The sequence below is a fragment of the Entelurus aequoreus genome, linkage group LG12, assembly GCF_033978785.1.
Source record: "Entelurus aequoreus isolate RoL-2023_Sb linkage group LG12, RoL_Eaeq_v1.1, whole genome shotgun sequence".
Taxonomy (NCBI): domain Eukaryota; kingdom Metazoa; phylum Chordata; class Actinopteri; order Syngnathiformes; family Syngnathidae; genus Entelurus; species Entelurus aequoreus.
In genome coordinates, this window is record NC_084742.1 from 9317059 (window position 1) to 9335197 (window position 18139).

Here is an 18139-nt window from a genome sequence, read left to right on the forward strand (position 1 = left end):
TTAACTTATTTTTACGCTTGTATGACAGGTAAGACTGTTCAAACTGTGGTCAACTTCTTTTTCCACTTGTATGACAGGTAAAATTGTTTAAATGTCACTTCCAACATTGCTTCGCAGTGCTCAACTTCTCTTCACGCTTGTATAACAGGTAAAACAACATAAATGTGTATTTTAAACATTGCCGAACAGTGTTTTTTTTTTACGTTTGTACGACATTTTCAGAATCTTCCCAAGTTACTGCATGTGCAGTTAACAAAAGCTTTATGATGTCAACTGTTTCAATCCGGAACAGATTATTTCGATTTAAGGGTTTCTTTTGGGGAGACACCTCCCAAAATTGGGCGGTCTGCTTGCACCGCGGACTGATTGGAGGCTCTAGTCCAGGGGTCGGCAACCCGCAGCTCTAGAGCCGCATGCGGCTCTTTAGCGCCGCCCTAGTGGCTCTCTGGAGCTTTTTTCAAAAATGTATGAAAAATGGAAAAAGATGAGGGGAAAAATATATTTTTTGTTTTAATATGGTTTCTGTAGGAGGACAAACATGACACAAACCTCCCTAATTGTTATAAAGCACACTGTTTATATTAAACAGGCTTCACTGATTCGAGTATTTGGCGAGAGCCGTTTTGTCCTACTAATTTTGGCAGTCCTTGAACTCACCGTAGTTTGTTTACATGTATAACTTTCTCCGACTTTCTAGGACGTGTTTTATGCCACTTCTTTTTCTGTCTCATTTTGTCCACCAATCTTTTAAGGTTGTGCATGAAAGGTGAGTTTTGTTGATGTTATTGACTTGTGTGGAGTGCTAATCAGACATATTTGGTCACTGCATGACTGAAAGCTAACCGATGCTAACATGCTATTTAGGCTAGCTATATGTACATATTGCATCATTATGCCTCATTTGTAGGTATATTTGAGGTCATTTAGTTTCCTTTATGTGAGTTTTGTTGATGTTATTGACTTGTGTGGAGTGCTAATCAGACATATTTGGTCACTGCATGAGTGCAAGCTAACCGATGCTAACGTGCTATTTAGGCCAGCTATATGTACATATTGCATCATTATGCCTCATTTGTAGGTATATTTGAGGTCATTTAGTTTCCTTTATGTGAGTTTTGTTGATGTTATTGACTTGTGTGGAGTGCTAATCAGACATATTTGGTCACTGCATGAGTGCAAGCTAACCGATGCTAACGTGCTATTTAGGCCAGCTATATGTACATATTGCATCATTATGCCTCATTTGTAGGTATATTTGAGGTCATTTAGTTTCCTTTATGTGAGTTTTGTTGATGTTATTGACTTGTGTGGAGTGCTAATCAGACATATTTGGTCACTGCATGACTGCAAGCTAACCGATGCTAACGTGCTATTTAGGCTAGCTATATGTACATATTGCATCAGTATGCCTCATTTGTAGGTATATTTGAGGTCATTTAGTTTCCTTTATGTGAGTTTTGTTGATGTTATTGACTTGTGTGGAGTGCTAATCAGACATATTTGGTCACTGCATGACTGCAAGCTAACCGATGCTAACATGCTATTTAGGCTAGCTATATGTACATATTGCATCATTATGCCTCATTTGTAGCTATATTTGAGGTCATTTAGTTTCCTTTAAGTCCTCTTAATTCAATTTATATCTCATGACACACTATCTGTATGTAATATGGCTTTTAATTTTTTGCGGCTCCAGACAGATTTGTTTTTGTATTTTTGCTCCAATATGGCTCTTTCAACATTTTGGGTTGCCGACCCCTGCTCAAGTGAGTTTGATCGTGTTGTATTTACTAAACCTTTTTGTGTAACAAATGAAGTAAAGCGAAAAGCAGTTCAACATCTCATCTCACCGGCTAATGCAACGTCGCACGCGTGAAGTGGCAAAACAAAGAAGAGCATTGTGTCGTTTAAGTGAGAGCAAACACCAAATAAAAAAAGGTGAGGTGAGGGGGGGGTGTCACACTCACACTGCCCGTGTGAGTGTGACACTATGCCAACACTTTCTTAGTAACACAACATGCATACAAGGTTATACGCAGTGCATCCCCAATGAGGGGACAACCCCCGACCCTTCACCTTTCCCCCCCGGCCTGAGGCCGCGTACGTTTGCAAACAAACAACACGGGGCTTTGAAATCCCCACTGCAAACACGCTAGCGTGACGAGACCGCGCCTCAACACAATGTTCACTTTCTGACCTCCGATGGAGATTTCCCGCTTTCCCTCGGACTTTAAACTGACAGGGCGACAACAGGTTCAGTCATGAAGTCGCTGTTTCCTCCCCGAGAGCCAGCGTCCATTGCAGTGGACATTTGTCTTTTACATAATGGGGCTTGGATCCGAAATGGAAAAGAAGTAGAGCAAAAAATGAGTGTCCACTACAGTGGACGCTGGTTGTCAAGCAGTGACAATCTCTCTAACTCAGGGGTGTCCAAACTTTTTCCACTGAGGGCCGCACACTGAAAAAAATCAAGCATGCGGGGGCCATTTTGATATTTTTCTTTTTTCAGAACCAACACAATAATAATAATAGGAACCATTTGGGCTTCCCTTAATGTTGGTGAATGTTAAAGGTCCCCGGGACCCAAAAGGGTCTAGTCATTAAAGTGTTATAAATAAGTCATTTATTTGTTTATTTATTTTCACTTTCAATGCTTAAATACCTATATAATCATATAACTTCAGATCTATCCCGTTGACCTAAAGTAATTTATTTATTTATTTTATGACTTTTTTGTCGAAACTCTTATTTTTAATAGGAAAAACAAAAAATATGCATTATTTTCCCCAAAAAATGTTCAAAGTGGAATCGTTGATGTGAACTAATTAGAGCCTTGAATAGGTAAATGATTCATAACAACTTTTCTTTTGGCTCATAATTTTTTTTCCGGGCGATGACAGAAAAAAAAGAGGGTCTAAAAGTCTCCCACTCAAAAAAGTGCTAAAATACGTTTTTTTCTTTACTTTTAACGATTGAATATACTATCTATGGATAAAATGCCAATCTATCAGTTGACCTAAAGTTATTTATTATTTTTTTAAGGCTCTTTTTTGTCAAAACTGTAATTTTTAATACATTAAAAAATAAAATAAAAAATAAAAAAAGCAAAATTTCCCCCAAAAAATTTTCAAAGTGAAATATTTGATGTAAAGTAATTGTAGCTTTAAAGGCCTACTGAAAGCCACTACTACCAACCACGCAGTCTGATAGTTTATATATCAATGATGAAATCTTAACATTGCAACACATGCCAATACGGCCGGGTTAACTTAGAAAGTGCAATTTTAAAATTCCCGCCACACTTCCGGTTGAAAAACTCCTTTGGATATGATTTATGCGCGTGACGTCACAAAAGCAACGGAAGTGGTTGGACCCCATCGGACCCGATAGAAAAGCCTCTTGTTTTCTTCGACAAAATTCCACAGTATTCTGGACATCTGTGTTGGTGAATCGTTTGCAATTTGTTTAATGAACAATGGAGGCTGCAAAGAAGAACGTTGTAGGTGGGATCGATCGGTGTCTTAGCGGCTAAGTACAATACTTACAGCAACACAACAAGGACTACTTACCCTGATAGAAGACGCCTAGCCGATGCTTGCCGCCAAACCCACGGATGAAGTCCTTCGTCGCGCCGTTGATCGCTGGAATGCAGGTGAGCACGGCTGTTGATGGGAAGATGAGGGCTGGCTGGCGTAGGTGGAGCGCTGATGTTTTATCATAGTTCTGTGAGGTCCGGTTGCTAAGTTGCTAAATTAGCCTTAGCGTCGTTAGCAACAGCATTTTTAGCCTTACCAGGCTGAGAATTTTTAACCGTGTAGTTACATGTACATGGTTTAATAGTATTGTTGGTCTTCTGTCTATATCTTCCAGTCAGGGGTTTATTTATTTTGTTTCTATCTTCATTTGAGAACGATGCTATCACGTTAGATCAGTAGCTAAGTGTGTCACCGATGTATTGTCTTGGAGATAAAAGTCACTTTAAATGTCCATTTCGCGTGCTCGACTCTCATTTTCAAGAGGATATAGTATCCGAGGTGGTTTAAAATACAAATCCGTGATCCACAATAGAAAAAGGAGAGAGTACATAGTTCTGTGAGGTCCGGTTGCTAAGTTGCTAAATTAGCCTTAGCGTCGTTAGCAACAGCATAGTTAAGCCTTACCAGGCTGAGAATTTTTAACCGTGTAGTTACATGTACATGGTTTAATAGTATTTTTGATCTTCTGTCTATCCATCCAGTCAGGGTTTTTTTTATTTAGTTTCTATCTGCATTTGAGACTGCTATGCTATCACGTTGGCTACGTAGCTAGGTTAGCTTCTATTTTTTTAGCTTCGAAAAGCTGAATATTATTAATCGTGTATTTACATGTTCATGGTTTAATAGTATTTTTGATCTTCTGTCTATCCATCCATTCAGGTTTTTTTTTAATTTAGTTTCTATCTGCATTTGAGACTGATGCTATCACGTTGGCTACGTTGCTAGGTTAGCTTCTATTTTTTTAGCTTCGCAAAGCTGAATATTATTAATCGTGTATTTACATGTTCAGTCACTGTGAATGTCCATTTCGCGTTCTCGACTCTCATTTTCAAGAGGATATAGTATCCGAGGTGGTTTAAAATACAAATCTGTGATCTACAATAGAAAAAGGAGAGAGTGTGGAATCCAATGAGCCAGCTTGTACCTAAGTTACGGTCAGAGCGAAAAAAGATACGTCCATCACTGCCTCTCAAGTCCTTCACTGTAACGTTCCTCATCTACGAATCTTTCATCCTCGCTCAAATTAATGGGGTAATCGTCACTTTCTCGGTCCGAATCTCTCTCGCTCCATTGTAAACAACGGGGAATTGTGAGGAATACTAGCTCCTGTGACGTCACGCTACTTCCGGTACAGGCAAGGCTTTTTTTTATCAGCGAGCAAAAGTTGCAAACTTTATCGTCGATTTTCTCTACTAAATCCTTTCAGCAAAAATATGGCAATATCGGCCTTTAAATAGGTAAATGATTCAAAACAACTTTTCTTTTGGTTCATTTTTTTTTTTTCCAGCGATGACAGAAAAAAAAAAAGGAGTGACTAAAAGTCTTGGGGATCCAAAAGGACCCCAGTCAAAAAAGTGTTAAAATAAGTCTTTTTTTCTTTCTTTACTTTTAACGCTTAATTATAGTATCTATAGATACAATTCAGATCTATCTGTTGAACTAAAGTTATTTATCATTTTGTTTTAGGCTCTTTTTTGTCAAAACTCTCATTTTATTTAATATAGGAGAAACTGAAAATATGCAATATTTTCCCTCGAAAAATGTTCAAAGTGGAATATTTGATGTGACGTAAATGGAGCCTTAAATAGGTAACTAATTCATAACAACATTGGTTTTGGTTCACTATTATTCTTTTGAGCGATGACAGTTAAAAAAAATAACTAACAAAAAAAACGACAAAAAGTATTGGGGGCCCCCACTCACAAAAGTGTTAAAAATAAGTAAGAAATCAAAAGATATCATTTTTACTTTCAATGCTAAAATCTCGAAATCTACTTAAGATCTTTTTGTCCATTATACGTTTTTATAGTTGTTGGAGAAATGCCAGTTTTAAACTAAAAAATATTACTGTCAAATATTGCAACCTTTTCTTGTTATTTTAAACCTGTTTGTTCTTATATTCTACTTGTAATGTTTTTTTTTTGTATGATTATTTTTAAAATCTGCTGCAGGATACGCTCCAGCACCCCTGCGACCCTGTAAGGGACAAGCGGTAGAAAATGGATAGATGGGCTGCAGGCCGTTAAAAAAAATTAGCTGCGGGCCGCAAACGGCCCCTGGGCCGCACTCTGGACACCTCTGCTCTGGCGTGTAATTGAGCATGCAGACATCGGTGGAGTCAACCAGTGACCAACCCAGATCTCCTGGTATTTACACTTCAAACCTGCAGCCTGGAGGCGCGCACAAACACACGCACACATACACACACCACTAACCTGCAACCGAGGATGTGTAGGATTAAGCAATTCCTTTGCCGCTCATTAAGCACACAATCCCAGACATTACACCAAACACACACTGATAGCATCCAGCTAGATATTTGGACGATTTTACACAAAAAAACTAACAGAAAGACACAACTTCAAAAATCAAAAAAGGAACAAACAATATTGAATTAGAATACACAATTGGGCTCTGTACCGCGGATGTCGTTGCGGCTTGTGCAGCCCTTTGAGACACTTGTGATTTAGGGCTATATAAATAAACATTGATTGATTGATTGATTAGAATGCAATAGAATAGAACTTGATTGTCATTGCACTTGAAGGGAAACTGCACTTCTTTTGTCATGTTGCCTATCATTCACAATCCTTATGTAAGACAAGAACACGTGTTTGTTTTTTTATGAATTCTTATTTGTAAAATACGGCAAGTAGGAGGTGGCAAACAATACAGATAATAGGAGCACTCTATCCTGCACATAAGGCCCTCTAAAGACATCCAAAAACTGCCAACAATACCCCATTTACATTGCGTGACCTGAATATTAACCAAGTATTAGCATTATTGTTATTATAAGCGCTAACGCAGACAAACTATTTTTAGCGGCGCCCTGATCACAGAGAGCTAACTAGCTTATGCTACTATATTGACACATCAAGCCGGTGAGCTGCTGCAACGCCTCTGAGTTGGTGAAAGTTAATTCTAGCTTATAAATCATGCCTCTCACCTGGATAGTACCCGGAGATGGCGAGAAAGACCTTTTTTTTCAAACCTGCGTGACAGTAATGATTAATTCTTCATCTGAACCGGAAGATATAAACATCCCATCAGTTGGCATCCCAGTGAGAGCGGACATTGTACAGTAAGTGATTGTTTTATTATGTTCGTAGTTTTGTATTTCTTGTTTGGCACTTAGCAATACTGCTACATGACGCTTACTGTATTTTACTAAAGCTGGATCTGTTTATCACTCAGCTTTTAAAACTTGTAAATCATCCTCCTTATATTCAGGCTCAAAAATATAATTTTCTGGATCGTAATTTGTCACAAAGTAGTCTTTGATGTCTCTCATGAAGTCTGCCATGATTAGTAGTGTTGTTGTTGAAAGTCGAAACGTAAACGTCTGTAAAATGAATGCGCTGCAGTATGCTTAAATTGAAGAAAATATGTAAATATTGCATGTAATTATGAATGCTACTACATATATACTTACAATGTGTATATAAAACAATGATTTGGATTTTTTTAGAGCACTTTATATGCGCAATAGAGCAACTTACATTGGCTCCATTGTTAGCTGACTTTTACGAGCTTTTATTTACAAATTAGAATGAATTAAAAAAGAAAAATAAATATGTTTTTTCTTACATAAGGATTGTGAATCATAGACCAAATTCTAAAAATAGTGCAGTTCCCCTTTATAAATACAATCAAATTAGTTCTTAATGCAACCCGTCCGAGATACATTTGATTTTGCTGTTGATTTTCTGCAGTTTGACATCTATTCCAATCTGTCATTATACACTTCAATTAGCAGGACCTGTCTGGTCTATCAGTCAGTCGCAGGTGAGAGGTCGTGCGCGGACCAGCTCAGGGTCTTTTCTCACCCTTTGCCTTGCTTTGATCTCACAGGTGGGACATCCCATGTCAGGGTGGAAGTGACACAAGCAAGTAAGTAGGATGCTGCCTGACATAACACAACAAAACACAACAAAAACATAACAAAAAACATAACAAAACATAACAAAAATATAACAAAAAACAAAAGGAGACACAACAAAAACAAAACAATACAAAAAACAAGCGAAAACATAACAAAAAACATAGCAAAGAAAAACAAAACAATACAAAAAACAATAGAAAATATAACAAAAAACATAGCAAAGAAAAACAAAACAATACAAAAAACAATAGAAAATATAACAAAAAACATAGCAAAGAAAAACAAAACAAAAAACAGAAAAAAAAACAAAAACATGCAAAATACACAACACAACAAATTAAAAAACATAAATAACATAAGGAACTCAATAGTAGCAATCGTAAAACACATCACAGCCTATCATAGCAATCCTTTAGTAATAGCACACCTGTCCCGAAACTAGCTTTAATTATACGTTGCTATGGAGTAAAAAAAAAAAAAAAAGTGGGAGTGAAAGTGTGGATTGTGGTGACAAAAGGAGGAAAAAAAAGCTGAGCTATGCAACTCCTTGAAAAGGATTAAGAGGCAAACCAGATGCATGGCAGCCAAGGCCCTATGGGGGAAGAGGGGGGCTGGGGAGGGGGCGCATGTAGCAGCACGTCATCTTTCAACGAGGCTGAACGAACAAAGATCAGAACGGTTTTAGCATCAATCACCTGTGATTTGTGAATCAGAGCATATTTAGTTATTACGGTCATATTTTTAAATTAAATTTGATTTATTGTATCACAATATCAACATCTACACTATGCTAACCAAGAACCAGCGTCCTCTGCAGCGGACATTTGTTTCTTTTGCCACAGGGAAATAAATCCTTGTTATGCGAAACGCAAACGTCCACTGCAGAGGACGCTGGTTTGTAAGGCTTTAGAATGTTTCATCAGCGTCCGACAACAACAACAACAACGCCGGTTGAAAGTCTTCCCAAGGAAGCAAACAGGTGCATCACGGTGACACCTGAGAAGTCGCACAACCTTTCACACACACATCTTATCCAGAATGTTTTTAAAGGTGAAATCCGACAAGCTGAGATAAGAGCGCTAACAAAAAGAGCAGCCTGGGCTATCTGCGCGTACAGACGGAGCAGTGTTGTGGCTAGCCAGCGTGTGAGACCAGGCCATCTCCAGAGAGACGGCCAGCAACCTTCCCATGCTTTCTAAACACCAAAAAAGTTCAAAGAACAACGGATTGCTACACAGCGGTACCTCAACTTAAGAGTGTTTTGAGATAAGAGCAGTCGCTCCGCTAATTGTTATGCTTTCAGTTGCAAGCAAAAATTTGAGTTACAAGAATAGCAAATGTCTCAGTGAAACTCTAAGATCCGACCAAAACATCCGGTCTTACTTGCTAGTATTAGCTTGCAGCTAAAAGTGGGCATAACTTTGTTTTTCCAGTCATGGGAAGGAAGGACGTAAGCGTGAAGGACAGTGCTGAGAAGAAGAAGTGGATAATATTGATTGAATATAAACAGGGGTGTCCAAACTACAGCCCGCGGGCTAGGAGCGGCCCTCCAGCGTCTTCAATTTGGTCCGCAAGACAGTTCATATAGCAATCATCCATCCATCCATCCATTTTCTACCACTTATCCCTTTCAGCTGCATTCGGGCGGAAGGCGGGGTACACCCTGGACAAGTCGCCACCTCATCACAGGGCCAACACAGATAGACAGACAACATTCACACTCACGTTCACACACTAGGGCCAATTTTTAGTGTTGCCAATCAACCTATCCCCAGGTGCATGTCTCATATTAAACTTAAATAACTGGAGGTCTGACTGGTCGCCATCATGTGGACAATGTGAGTAACGCAGGTTGAAGTGTACTTTATGGAGAATGTGTGCACAACATATTACTTATATGGACCAATCCAAACAACCTTCCCTAGTCATGATGGCGCGCAAAAAAAAATATTTTACTAACACAAAAAGTCAACACACATGGTCACACGTAACATAACCAGCTCACTGAAATGTGTGAATATTAATGAAAAACGTCCAATTAGCATAAACATTTGAAGTTACACCCATTTAAATCCATTGCATGACACGATGGGAAAAATGTCAAAAAGTTTGGACACCCCTGGCCTGAATTAACGAAATAAATAATCAAAAACATGACTGAGTTTGTCGCCAACTTAACAAAATAATTGAAGTGTATCAGTGTTAAGTCTGCACCAAGTGAGTCAAGAAAGTTAAAATCTAAAGGGTGTACGTTTATCTATGAAAATATAGAAAAGTTGCTGATGGTGTGTTTGACGACGATACCCTAGAAGTCCACTGTCCAATGGTAAGCACAGTTTGTAGGCTACTGGTATAACATGGAAGTGTATATTATAAAATGTGTATTTTATCAACTGCTTTATTTGTGTAATGTACAAATACAATCTGGTAATTTTACACTTTAATATTGTGAACCTGTGTACTATGTTTTAAATGCCTTAGTCTTCATTTTAACATCTACTTGCTGTGATGTAATGTAATCATAAAATATAATACATCCAATGCTAGTGACCCTTTTAAATGCAATAAACATATTTTTCATTACTTTAGTTTTTTTTATCATTGGAATGGGAAGGTCGGAATTATCCTACACAGTAAAACAAACTTCAAAATAAAATAGACTCGCATCTTTGTGAACAAAAATTGCACTTCAATACAAACTGAACATCTTAAAATGTGGAATTTTCCCCTAGTTGGAAAATCTGGGTCTGGTAGTTTGTTTTGTTGTCTTTTTTGTTGCCATTGCAATCACGGCGTACTTGCTTGTTCGCACGCGTTGATGGGCTTATGTTGCTCATTAGGTTTGAAGATGAAATACTCCCAGACGGGCACTTTTGGCTTTGTAATCACCTTTTTTCCTCCTAACGTTTATTAGCACTGCTTCTCACTAGCGAATCACTAGTAGCGACTTGCGGTTATTAGCAGTGCTTCACATTAGCGACTCGTTCGTCGTGACTTGCGTATATTTGGCTTTTTAATAATCTTTTTTTCTCCCTAACCTTTTGTTGTTAGTAGTGCTTCTCACTAGCGAGAATAGTAGCGACTCGCTGCTAGTGAGAAGAACTGCTAATAACTGCAAGTCACTACTAACGAGTCGCTAGTGTGAAGGACTGCTTATAACCGCAAGTCACTACTAACGAGTCGCTAGTGAGAAGAACTGCTAATAACCGTAAGTCACTACTAACGAGTCGCTAGTGTGAAGGACTGCTAATAACTGCAAGTCACTACTAACGAGTCGCTAGTGAGAAGAACTGCTAATAACTGCAAGTCACTACTAACGAGTCGCTAGTGTGAAGGACTGCTAATAACCGCAAGTCACTACTAACGAGTCGCTAGTGAGAAGAACTGCTAATAACCGCAAGTCACTACTAACGAGTCGCTAGTGTGAAGGACTGCTAATAACCGCAAGTCACTACTAACGAGTCGCTAGTGTGAAGGACTGCTAATAACCGCAAGTCACTACTAACGAGTCGCTAGTGTGAAGGACTGCTAATAACCGCAAGTCACTACTAATGAGTCGCTAGTGAGAAGAACTGCTAATAACTGCAAGTCACTACTAACGAGTCGCTAGTGTGAAGGACTGCTAATAACCGCAAGTCACTACTAACGAGTCGCCCTGTTTCATCGACGTTTCGTTGATCGGAGCCCACGACGTCTCCAGAGGGCTCAACGGTGTACCCAGCGTCCCGGGTACACCCCCCTCCATGCCATACCCTCCATATCCTGTTGGACTCTGCATGGCAGGGATGTCTTTTTCCCTGAGTCAGGCTTAAGCCTGACCGCATACCATTATATATAGTATATTCCCTCTGTAAATAAACTAAATCTAATTAAAATTATATTGTATTATTTGTATTTAATATTGTGTTATCTGAAAGTTAGTTATTTTAAAAAAACATGTTGCATGTTAAAATTGTGCCGTTTTGGGGGGGCCAAGGACCACTTGCAGACGTTGAATTGAGATACAAGTGATTTGAGTTAAGAGCTTCGTCACAGAACCAATTAAGCTTGTAAGTTGAGGCACTACTGTATTCCACTTAGAAGCAGCATCTTTTGCAGTGGACATTTGTTTGTTGTGTACTTCTTTTGTCAGAGTTACAAATATCGGGTAAAAAAATTGCCCTGTCATGCATGTCAACTAGAGAGGACGCTGGCTCTCAGGAGGATGTGAGGGTCTTCAAAGTCTATAAAACATAACAGTCGAGGTGCACCACCCCATAGCTGCAAACCTATGGAAAACGCTGACTTGTCACAATATGAAGATTGAATGAAGCCCCCATTGGGACCATCATGAGGTCGCTGTTGTCAGGGATACAAGGGCCGTCAGCTGTTATTGACAAACAGGAGGCTGCTTTGAATGGGGGTGGGGGGTGGCTATAAGGTCTGAATCTATTGAGGTCAGCCACCCAATACCCTCCCTCTAACAGTAATAAAAGGGCAGTCTGTCTTTTGTTTGAGACAAAGACGGGGAGCTAGTCACTTAGCAAAACAACACTTTCCACTCAAACAAGGTGGAAGACTTCCACCACCTGATGGGACCACAACTCAGTCGCCAAGAGCGCCCGAAGCGGTCCAGGATCGTGATCGAATTGACTTGAGAGGAAATAAGATGACAGGGTGCAAAAAAGTGGCGCTGGGTTGGGCTGTTTGCCAGCTTTACAGCAGGACAAAGAGGGCTGTGCATGCAGCTGTCAGTAGTTTATTCTATTCGATTGATCCCTGACTGATTAATGGCGCTTCTTGCGACACTTTCCAAAGCTGGAGCCCTCACCTTGTTGGTTTGACTACAGATGTTTGCTTTGGTCTAATCTTTAACTTTTAAAGCACAAAGTCTGCTTCTGCAGCAAAAAAAACAGCAATTTATCCCGAGAGGAAGTGTCAGAAAAGCAAAGCTTGACTAGAGCCTGTGTGCGCCATCCAAATAGCACATTTTATGACCTGAACCATCTACCTGCACACAATGCATTCACGAAAGCAGCTGAACCGGATCCTGCAAAGAGCCTGCAGCGCACATCCTGAACGGCGAGACTAGCTACGCGAAATTATGCCATTATCATAACTTTTTTTGCATGCAATGACATCAGACATTAGTAAAAGGGTCTTACCTGTGACAGAGATGATCATCGGTGCCTCCAGCGGTCTGTCATTGTCCAAGTCCTTGTTCAGCCGCAAATCCCCCGTGTCCTCATTGAGCAGCAGCAGATTGAGCTCGTTTCCAGACTGAAACGTGTACCGCAACTTATCCGACACGTCCGGGTCCTGGGCAGGTACCCTCCCGATTATTCCTGATGGGAAACTGTTGGACTTGTTTGTGACGTAGTTGTTGAAAATGATCTCAAAGTCTTGCAGCACTGGCCTGTTGTCGTTCATGTCCACCAGCCTGATGTGCACGGTGACCCGGCTCACTAGAGGCGCCGAGGTGGCCTGGACCACGATGACGTACTCTGTTCTGGTCTCATAGTCCAGGTCTATGAGTGAATAGAGTTCGCCGTTGAAGATGTCCAGCTCGAAAATCTGTGGAAAGTTCCCTTCGACTATCTGATACATGATTTGAGCGTTTGTGCCCTCGTCCGGGTCGGTGGCAGTGATCCGGGCAATGACGGACCCTAATGGGCTGTTCTCCTCCACATGGATAAACAACTCATCCTTCTCAAACACCGGGGCGTTGTCGTTTATGTCCTGAACGACCACATGTATGGGGACAGCTGCTTTCAGAGGTGGAACCCCCTTGTCCACAGCAAAGGCCTTCAGATTGTAAACAGGAACGTTCTCTCTATCAAGCTTGCGAGCCGTTCTGATGATGCCAGAATACTGCTCGATAAAGAAGTCCCCATCACCGTCATCACCGCCCAGGAATGTATAGCTTAGCCTTCCATTTGAGTCGGAATCTCTGTCTGATGCAGAAATCTGGAGGACGCTAGTGTAGACAGGAGCATCTTCAAACACGCTGCCTTGGTACATGTCTCGTAGAAACTGAGGAGAATTATCGTTAGCGTCCACGACGATAATCTCCACGTAGGTGGTGTCGGATTTCTGTGGGATACCGTTGTCTCTGGCGATGATAGCCAAAGTGTAGGACGCCTGGTCTTCATAGTCAATCTCCATCTGGGTCGTGATGGCACCGGTGTCGGAGTCTATTTTAAACTGAGGAACGCTGTCCTCCATGATGTATGTGATGCGAGCATTTTCTCCCGTGTCTTCATCCGTCGCGCTAATCACTACCACGGTGGATCCAACGGGTTGCTCCTCACCGAGCATCACTTGGTAGTTGGCACTCTGGAAGACGGGCCTATGCGTGTTGGCGTCCGTGACGTTAATAAACACCTGCGCAGTGTCCGAGCGGGTTCCGTCGCTGGCAGTGACTGTCAAGACATACTGCCGTTCCTGCTTGTAGTCCAACGGTAGGGCCAGAGTGATGAGACCACCACCGCTCTGGCTGGTGATGGCGAAGCGGTTCCTGGTGTTGCCGCTGGAAATCTGATAGGTCACTACACTGTTGACGTCGCGGTCCAGAGCAGTCACTGTGAGCACGCTAGTCCCTACGACGGCATCCTCGTTGATTTTAAGCGAGTAGATCTTCTCTGTAAATGTAGGCACGTTATCATTTACATCCAGCACAGTGATGCTAACACTCGCTGAGGACGACATGACAGGAATGCCGTGGTCTCTCGCTTCCACGCCGAAGCTGTAGAACTCAATAGTCTCCCGGTCCAGCTCTTCACTTGCTGTAATCCACCCGGTGCTGTTGTTGATGGTAAACGGGAAACCAGGAGTAGTATCCGTTAGCCGGTATTCCAGTCTGGAGTTCTCCCCAAAATCACCGTCGATTGCTTGAATGTGAATGACAGAGTAGCCGATGGCCACGTTTTCCAGAACGGTAGCCTGGAAAGGAGTGCTGACAAACATGGGGGCATTGTCGTTGACGTCCACCACCTGTACCACCACCATCCCAGTGCCGTTGATCAGCGGAGGCCTGCCGCCATCCTGCGCCTTTATTCTCAGATTATACTCGCGGATCATCTCATAGTCCAGAGGGTTGATGATGTCAATGACGCCAGTGGGGGAGTGGATGTAGAACTGACCTTTGACATTGCCGCTGATGATGCTGTAGTGTACTTTAGCGTTGTTCCCTTCGTCTTTGTCTGTCGCCTCCACTTGGATGACTTTGGTGTTGATGGCCACGTTCTCCTGCACCTGTACGACGTATCTCTTTTTGCTGAATTGTGGGTAGTTGTCATTCTCATCCTCCACAGAGATGTGGACCGTCGCCGTGGCACTGCGAGGACACGGATCCTTGCCTTGGTCGTTAGCCTCCACAATCAGCTGGTACTGAGCTCTCGTCTCCCTGTCTGGTCGCTCTCGGATCCTCACCAAGCCGTTACGGGGATCGATCTCGAAGACGTTACCGCCGTCGCTGTTTATTATTTTATAGATCATGTTAGCGTTAGCGGGGGCGTCCCCATCGGTAGCGCGGATGGTCATCACCTCAAAGCCGACTTCTACATTCTCACGTATGCTGACTCTGTACTCGTTCTGCTCAAACACCGGGCCGTGGTCGTTGGTGTCGCTCACAGTGACAGTCAGGTAAGAAGTGGCTTGTCTTCTCGGCGTTCCGTTATCCCGGACTGTCACTTTAAAAACATGCGTGTCTTTGACTTCCCTGTCTAAAGCCTGAATGGTTGCTATGCTGCCTGTCTGAGTGTCAATAGTGAAGAAGTCATTAGACCTGCTGTCAAACAACGCTTCCATGCCGTACTCCAGTCTCCCTGCTTCGCCATCATCCGGGTCTGTGGCTTTAAGGGTGATGACCCGCGTCCCGGCAGGTTCATTCTCAGGCACCGACACCTGGTAGTTGGGGAGCTGGAACTGGGGGGACGTATTCACCTGTCGCTTACCTCTCCGGATTGATTTCCCAGTGATTTCCTGAGTTGTCGCCTGTATGAATCCATCTTTAGGCACGATTCCAAAAGCCAAAGTGAGCTGCATGTTGAGTCGGACGCCTTCAGAGCTGTGCAGCGGGCAATCCAAATCCACTGTCCTGATGCTTTCAGGACACAAGTCCTTGGCAAAAAATAAACCTCCATGTCTAAACAGCGCAGCAAAATGTTGTCCAACACACATGGTGTCCAGGAAGGAGGTGCTCCTTGTTAAAGAAGGCAAAAGTTCTGTTGCGTTGAAAAGCAAAAGCCCTGCAGGTAGACAGGAAGTTGCCTCCACTTTTAAAGAGTGTTTAATGTGAATGTCCACCTTGTCCGCAGATGTCTTTCTCTTGTATTTAATAAAACAGTCCTGTCCGTGGACAAACACGTTTAAATGTGTCAAGATGACATCTCCAGAAGTCAAGGAGTTGCTCCTGAAGTGAACAGGCGCGGGGTTCCTCGTCATGCGCGCACACTCCACTTTCCGGGACAGTCTGATAGTTCCACTCTGCTTCCCGACTTGGAAAAGTCCCCGCGTGGTTTCAGGTGATAAAGTCCTGTCCAGTTTATACGTCCATCCCGGTCCGAGGGACAGGTTGGCCAAGAGAGTGCCGGGTTGCAAAGTCTCCGTGAGGTGAAGATCCAAACATGCCACAAGCTGCGCGTAGAGGAAGGCACAGACCCAAAACCAAAAGCTCCACAGCTCCATGCTTGACAGAGTAAAGTTGGGTTTGTTAACTCTTCTTCTCCCAGCGGCGCGTTTTACTTTTATCCTTCATGTTGGAAGTTTTAACGTGTATCCATAGTGTCAGTGGATCCACGGCGCACAGCAGCTGCGTTTCCAGCCCGTGGAGTTTTAAAATGACTACAAAATGGCTCCGCGGCTCTCTTGCGTCTATCCTCCTCCTCCTCCTCCTCCTCCTCCTGAGGAGCTTATTACCATAAACCTGCTGGGTCCCCCTCCGAGAGGCTTTCACGGGGGGGCTTTTTTTCTCATGGAGATTTAGGAAGTGGTCCTGAGCGGGTGACCAGTGCGCACAAGTGCATTGTTAGTCTAATAAGGTGAGCGCTTGTTTTAAATTCCTAATGCACTTTAAAGACTCTTGCTGCCTTTTCTTGCAACCACGCCGCATAATAGCAGCAGATTAAAGTGCAGGGAGGACCAACCTCGCAAACTATTTGGTTATTTAACACCATTTATTTTTACAACATTAACTATGTCACTTGTAAGAAAATAGATGTTTTGTCCAGATGTGATTCCTTTAAATCAGGGGTGTCCAAAGTGCGGCCCGGGGGGCCATTTGTGGCCCGCAGGTCATTTTTTAACGGCCCCACGGCACATTTTAAAAATACGATTGAAAAAAACTAAAAACATGATAAGTGGTATAAAAGAGCAAACAGGTGAAATGTAACAAGAAAATGTCGCAATGTATACTCTAATACAGGGGTCACCAACGCGGTGCCCGCGGGCACCAGGTAGCCCGTAAGGACCAGATGAGTAGCCCGCTGGCCTGTTCTAAAAATAGCTCAAATAGCAGCACTTACCAGTGAGCTGCCTCTATTTTTAAAATTGTATTTATTTACTAACAAGCTGGTCTCGCTTTGCCCGACATTTTTAATTCTAAGAGAGACAAAACTCAAATAGAATTTGAAAATCCAAGAAAATATTTTAAAGACTTGGTCTTCTTTTGTTTAAATAAATGCATACATTTTTTTTACTTTGCTTCTTATAACTTTCAGAAAGACAATTTTAGAGAAAAAATACAACCTTAGAAATGATTTTAGGATTTTTAAACACATATACCTTTTTACCTGTTAAATTCCTTCCTCTTCTTTCCTGACAATTTAAATCAATGTTCATGTAAAAAAAAAAATTTTATTGTAAAGAATAATAAATACATTTTAATACATTTTTCATTTTAGCCTCTGTTTTTTCGACGAAGAATATTTGTGAACTATTTCTTCAAACTTGTTATGATTAAAATTCAAAAAAAATATTCTGGCAAATCTAGAAAATCTGTGGAATCAAATTTAAATCTTATTTCAAAGTCTTTTGAATTTCTTTTAAAAATTTTGTTCTGGAAAATCTAGAAGAAATAATGATTTGTCTTTGTTAGAAATATAGCTTGGTCCAATTTGTTATATATTCTAACAAAGTGTAGATTGGATTTTAACCTATTTAAAACATGTCATCAAAATTCTAAAATTAATCTTAATCAGGAAAAATTACTAATGATGTTCCATAAATTATTTTTTAAATTTTTTCAAAAAGATTCGAATTAGCTAGTTTTTCTCTTATTTTTTCAGTTGAATTTTGAATTTTAAAGAGTCGAAATTGAAGATAAACTATGTTTCAAAATTTAATTGTCATTTTTTTCGTGTTTTCTCCTCTTTTAAACCGTTCAATTAAGTGTAAATATCATATATTATTAATAATAACATAGAGTTAAAGGTAAATTGAGCAAATTGTCTATTTCTGGCAATTTATTTAAGTGTGTATCAAACTGGTAGCCCTTCGCATTAATCAGTACCCAAGAAGT

The 18139-nt window shown here is 41.2% G+C and overlaps 1 protein-coding gene across 6 annotated transcripts in view; it reads right to left on the reverse strand.

The window, feature by feature from the left end:
* celsr1a (cadherin EGF LAG seven-pass G-type receptor 1a) overlaps nt 1-16438 on the reverse strand; it is a 193211-nt gene extending 176773 nt beyond the window's left edge. For all 6 annotated transcript variants that reach the window (XM_062064589.1, XM_062064590.1, XM_062064588.1 and 3 more), the window contains exon 1: nt 12786-16438. In XM_062064589.1, coding sequence (XP_061920573.1) covers nt 12786-16308 — 3523 coding nt within the window. In that variant the 5' untranslated portion in view covers nt 16309-16438. The remainder of the gene's footprint in view (nt 1-12785) is intronic.
* Between the last annotated feature and the right edge of the window lie 1701 nt (nt 16439-18139).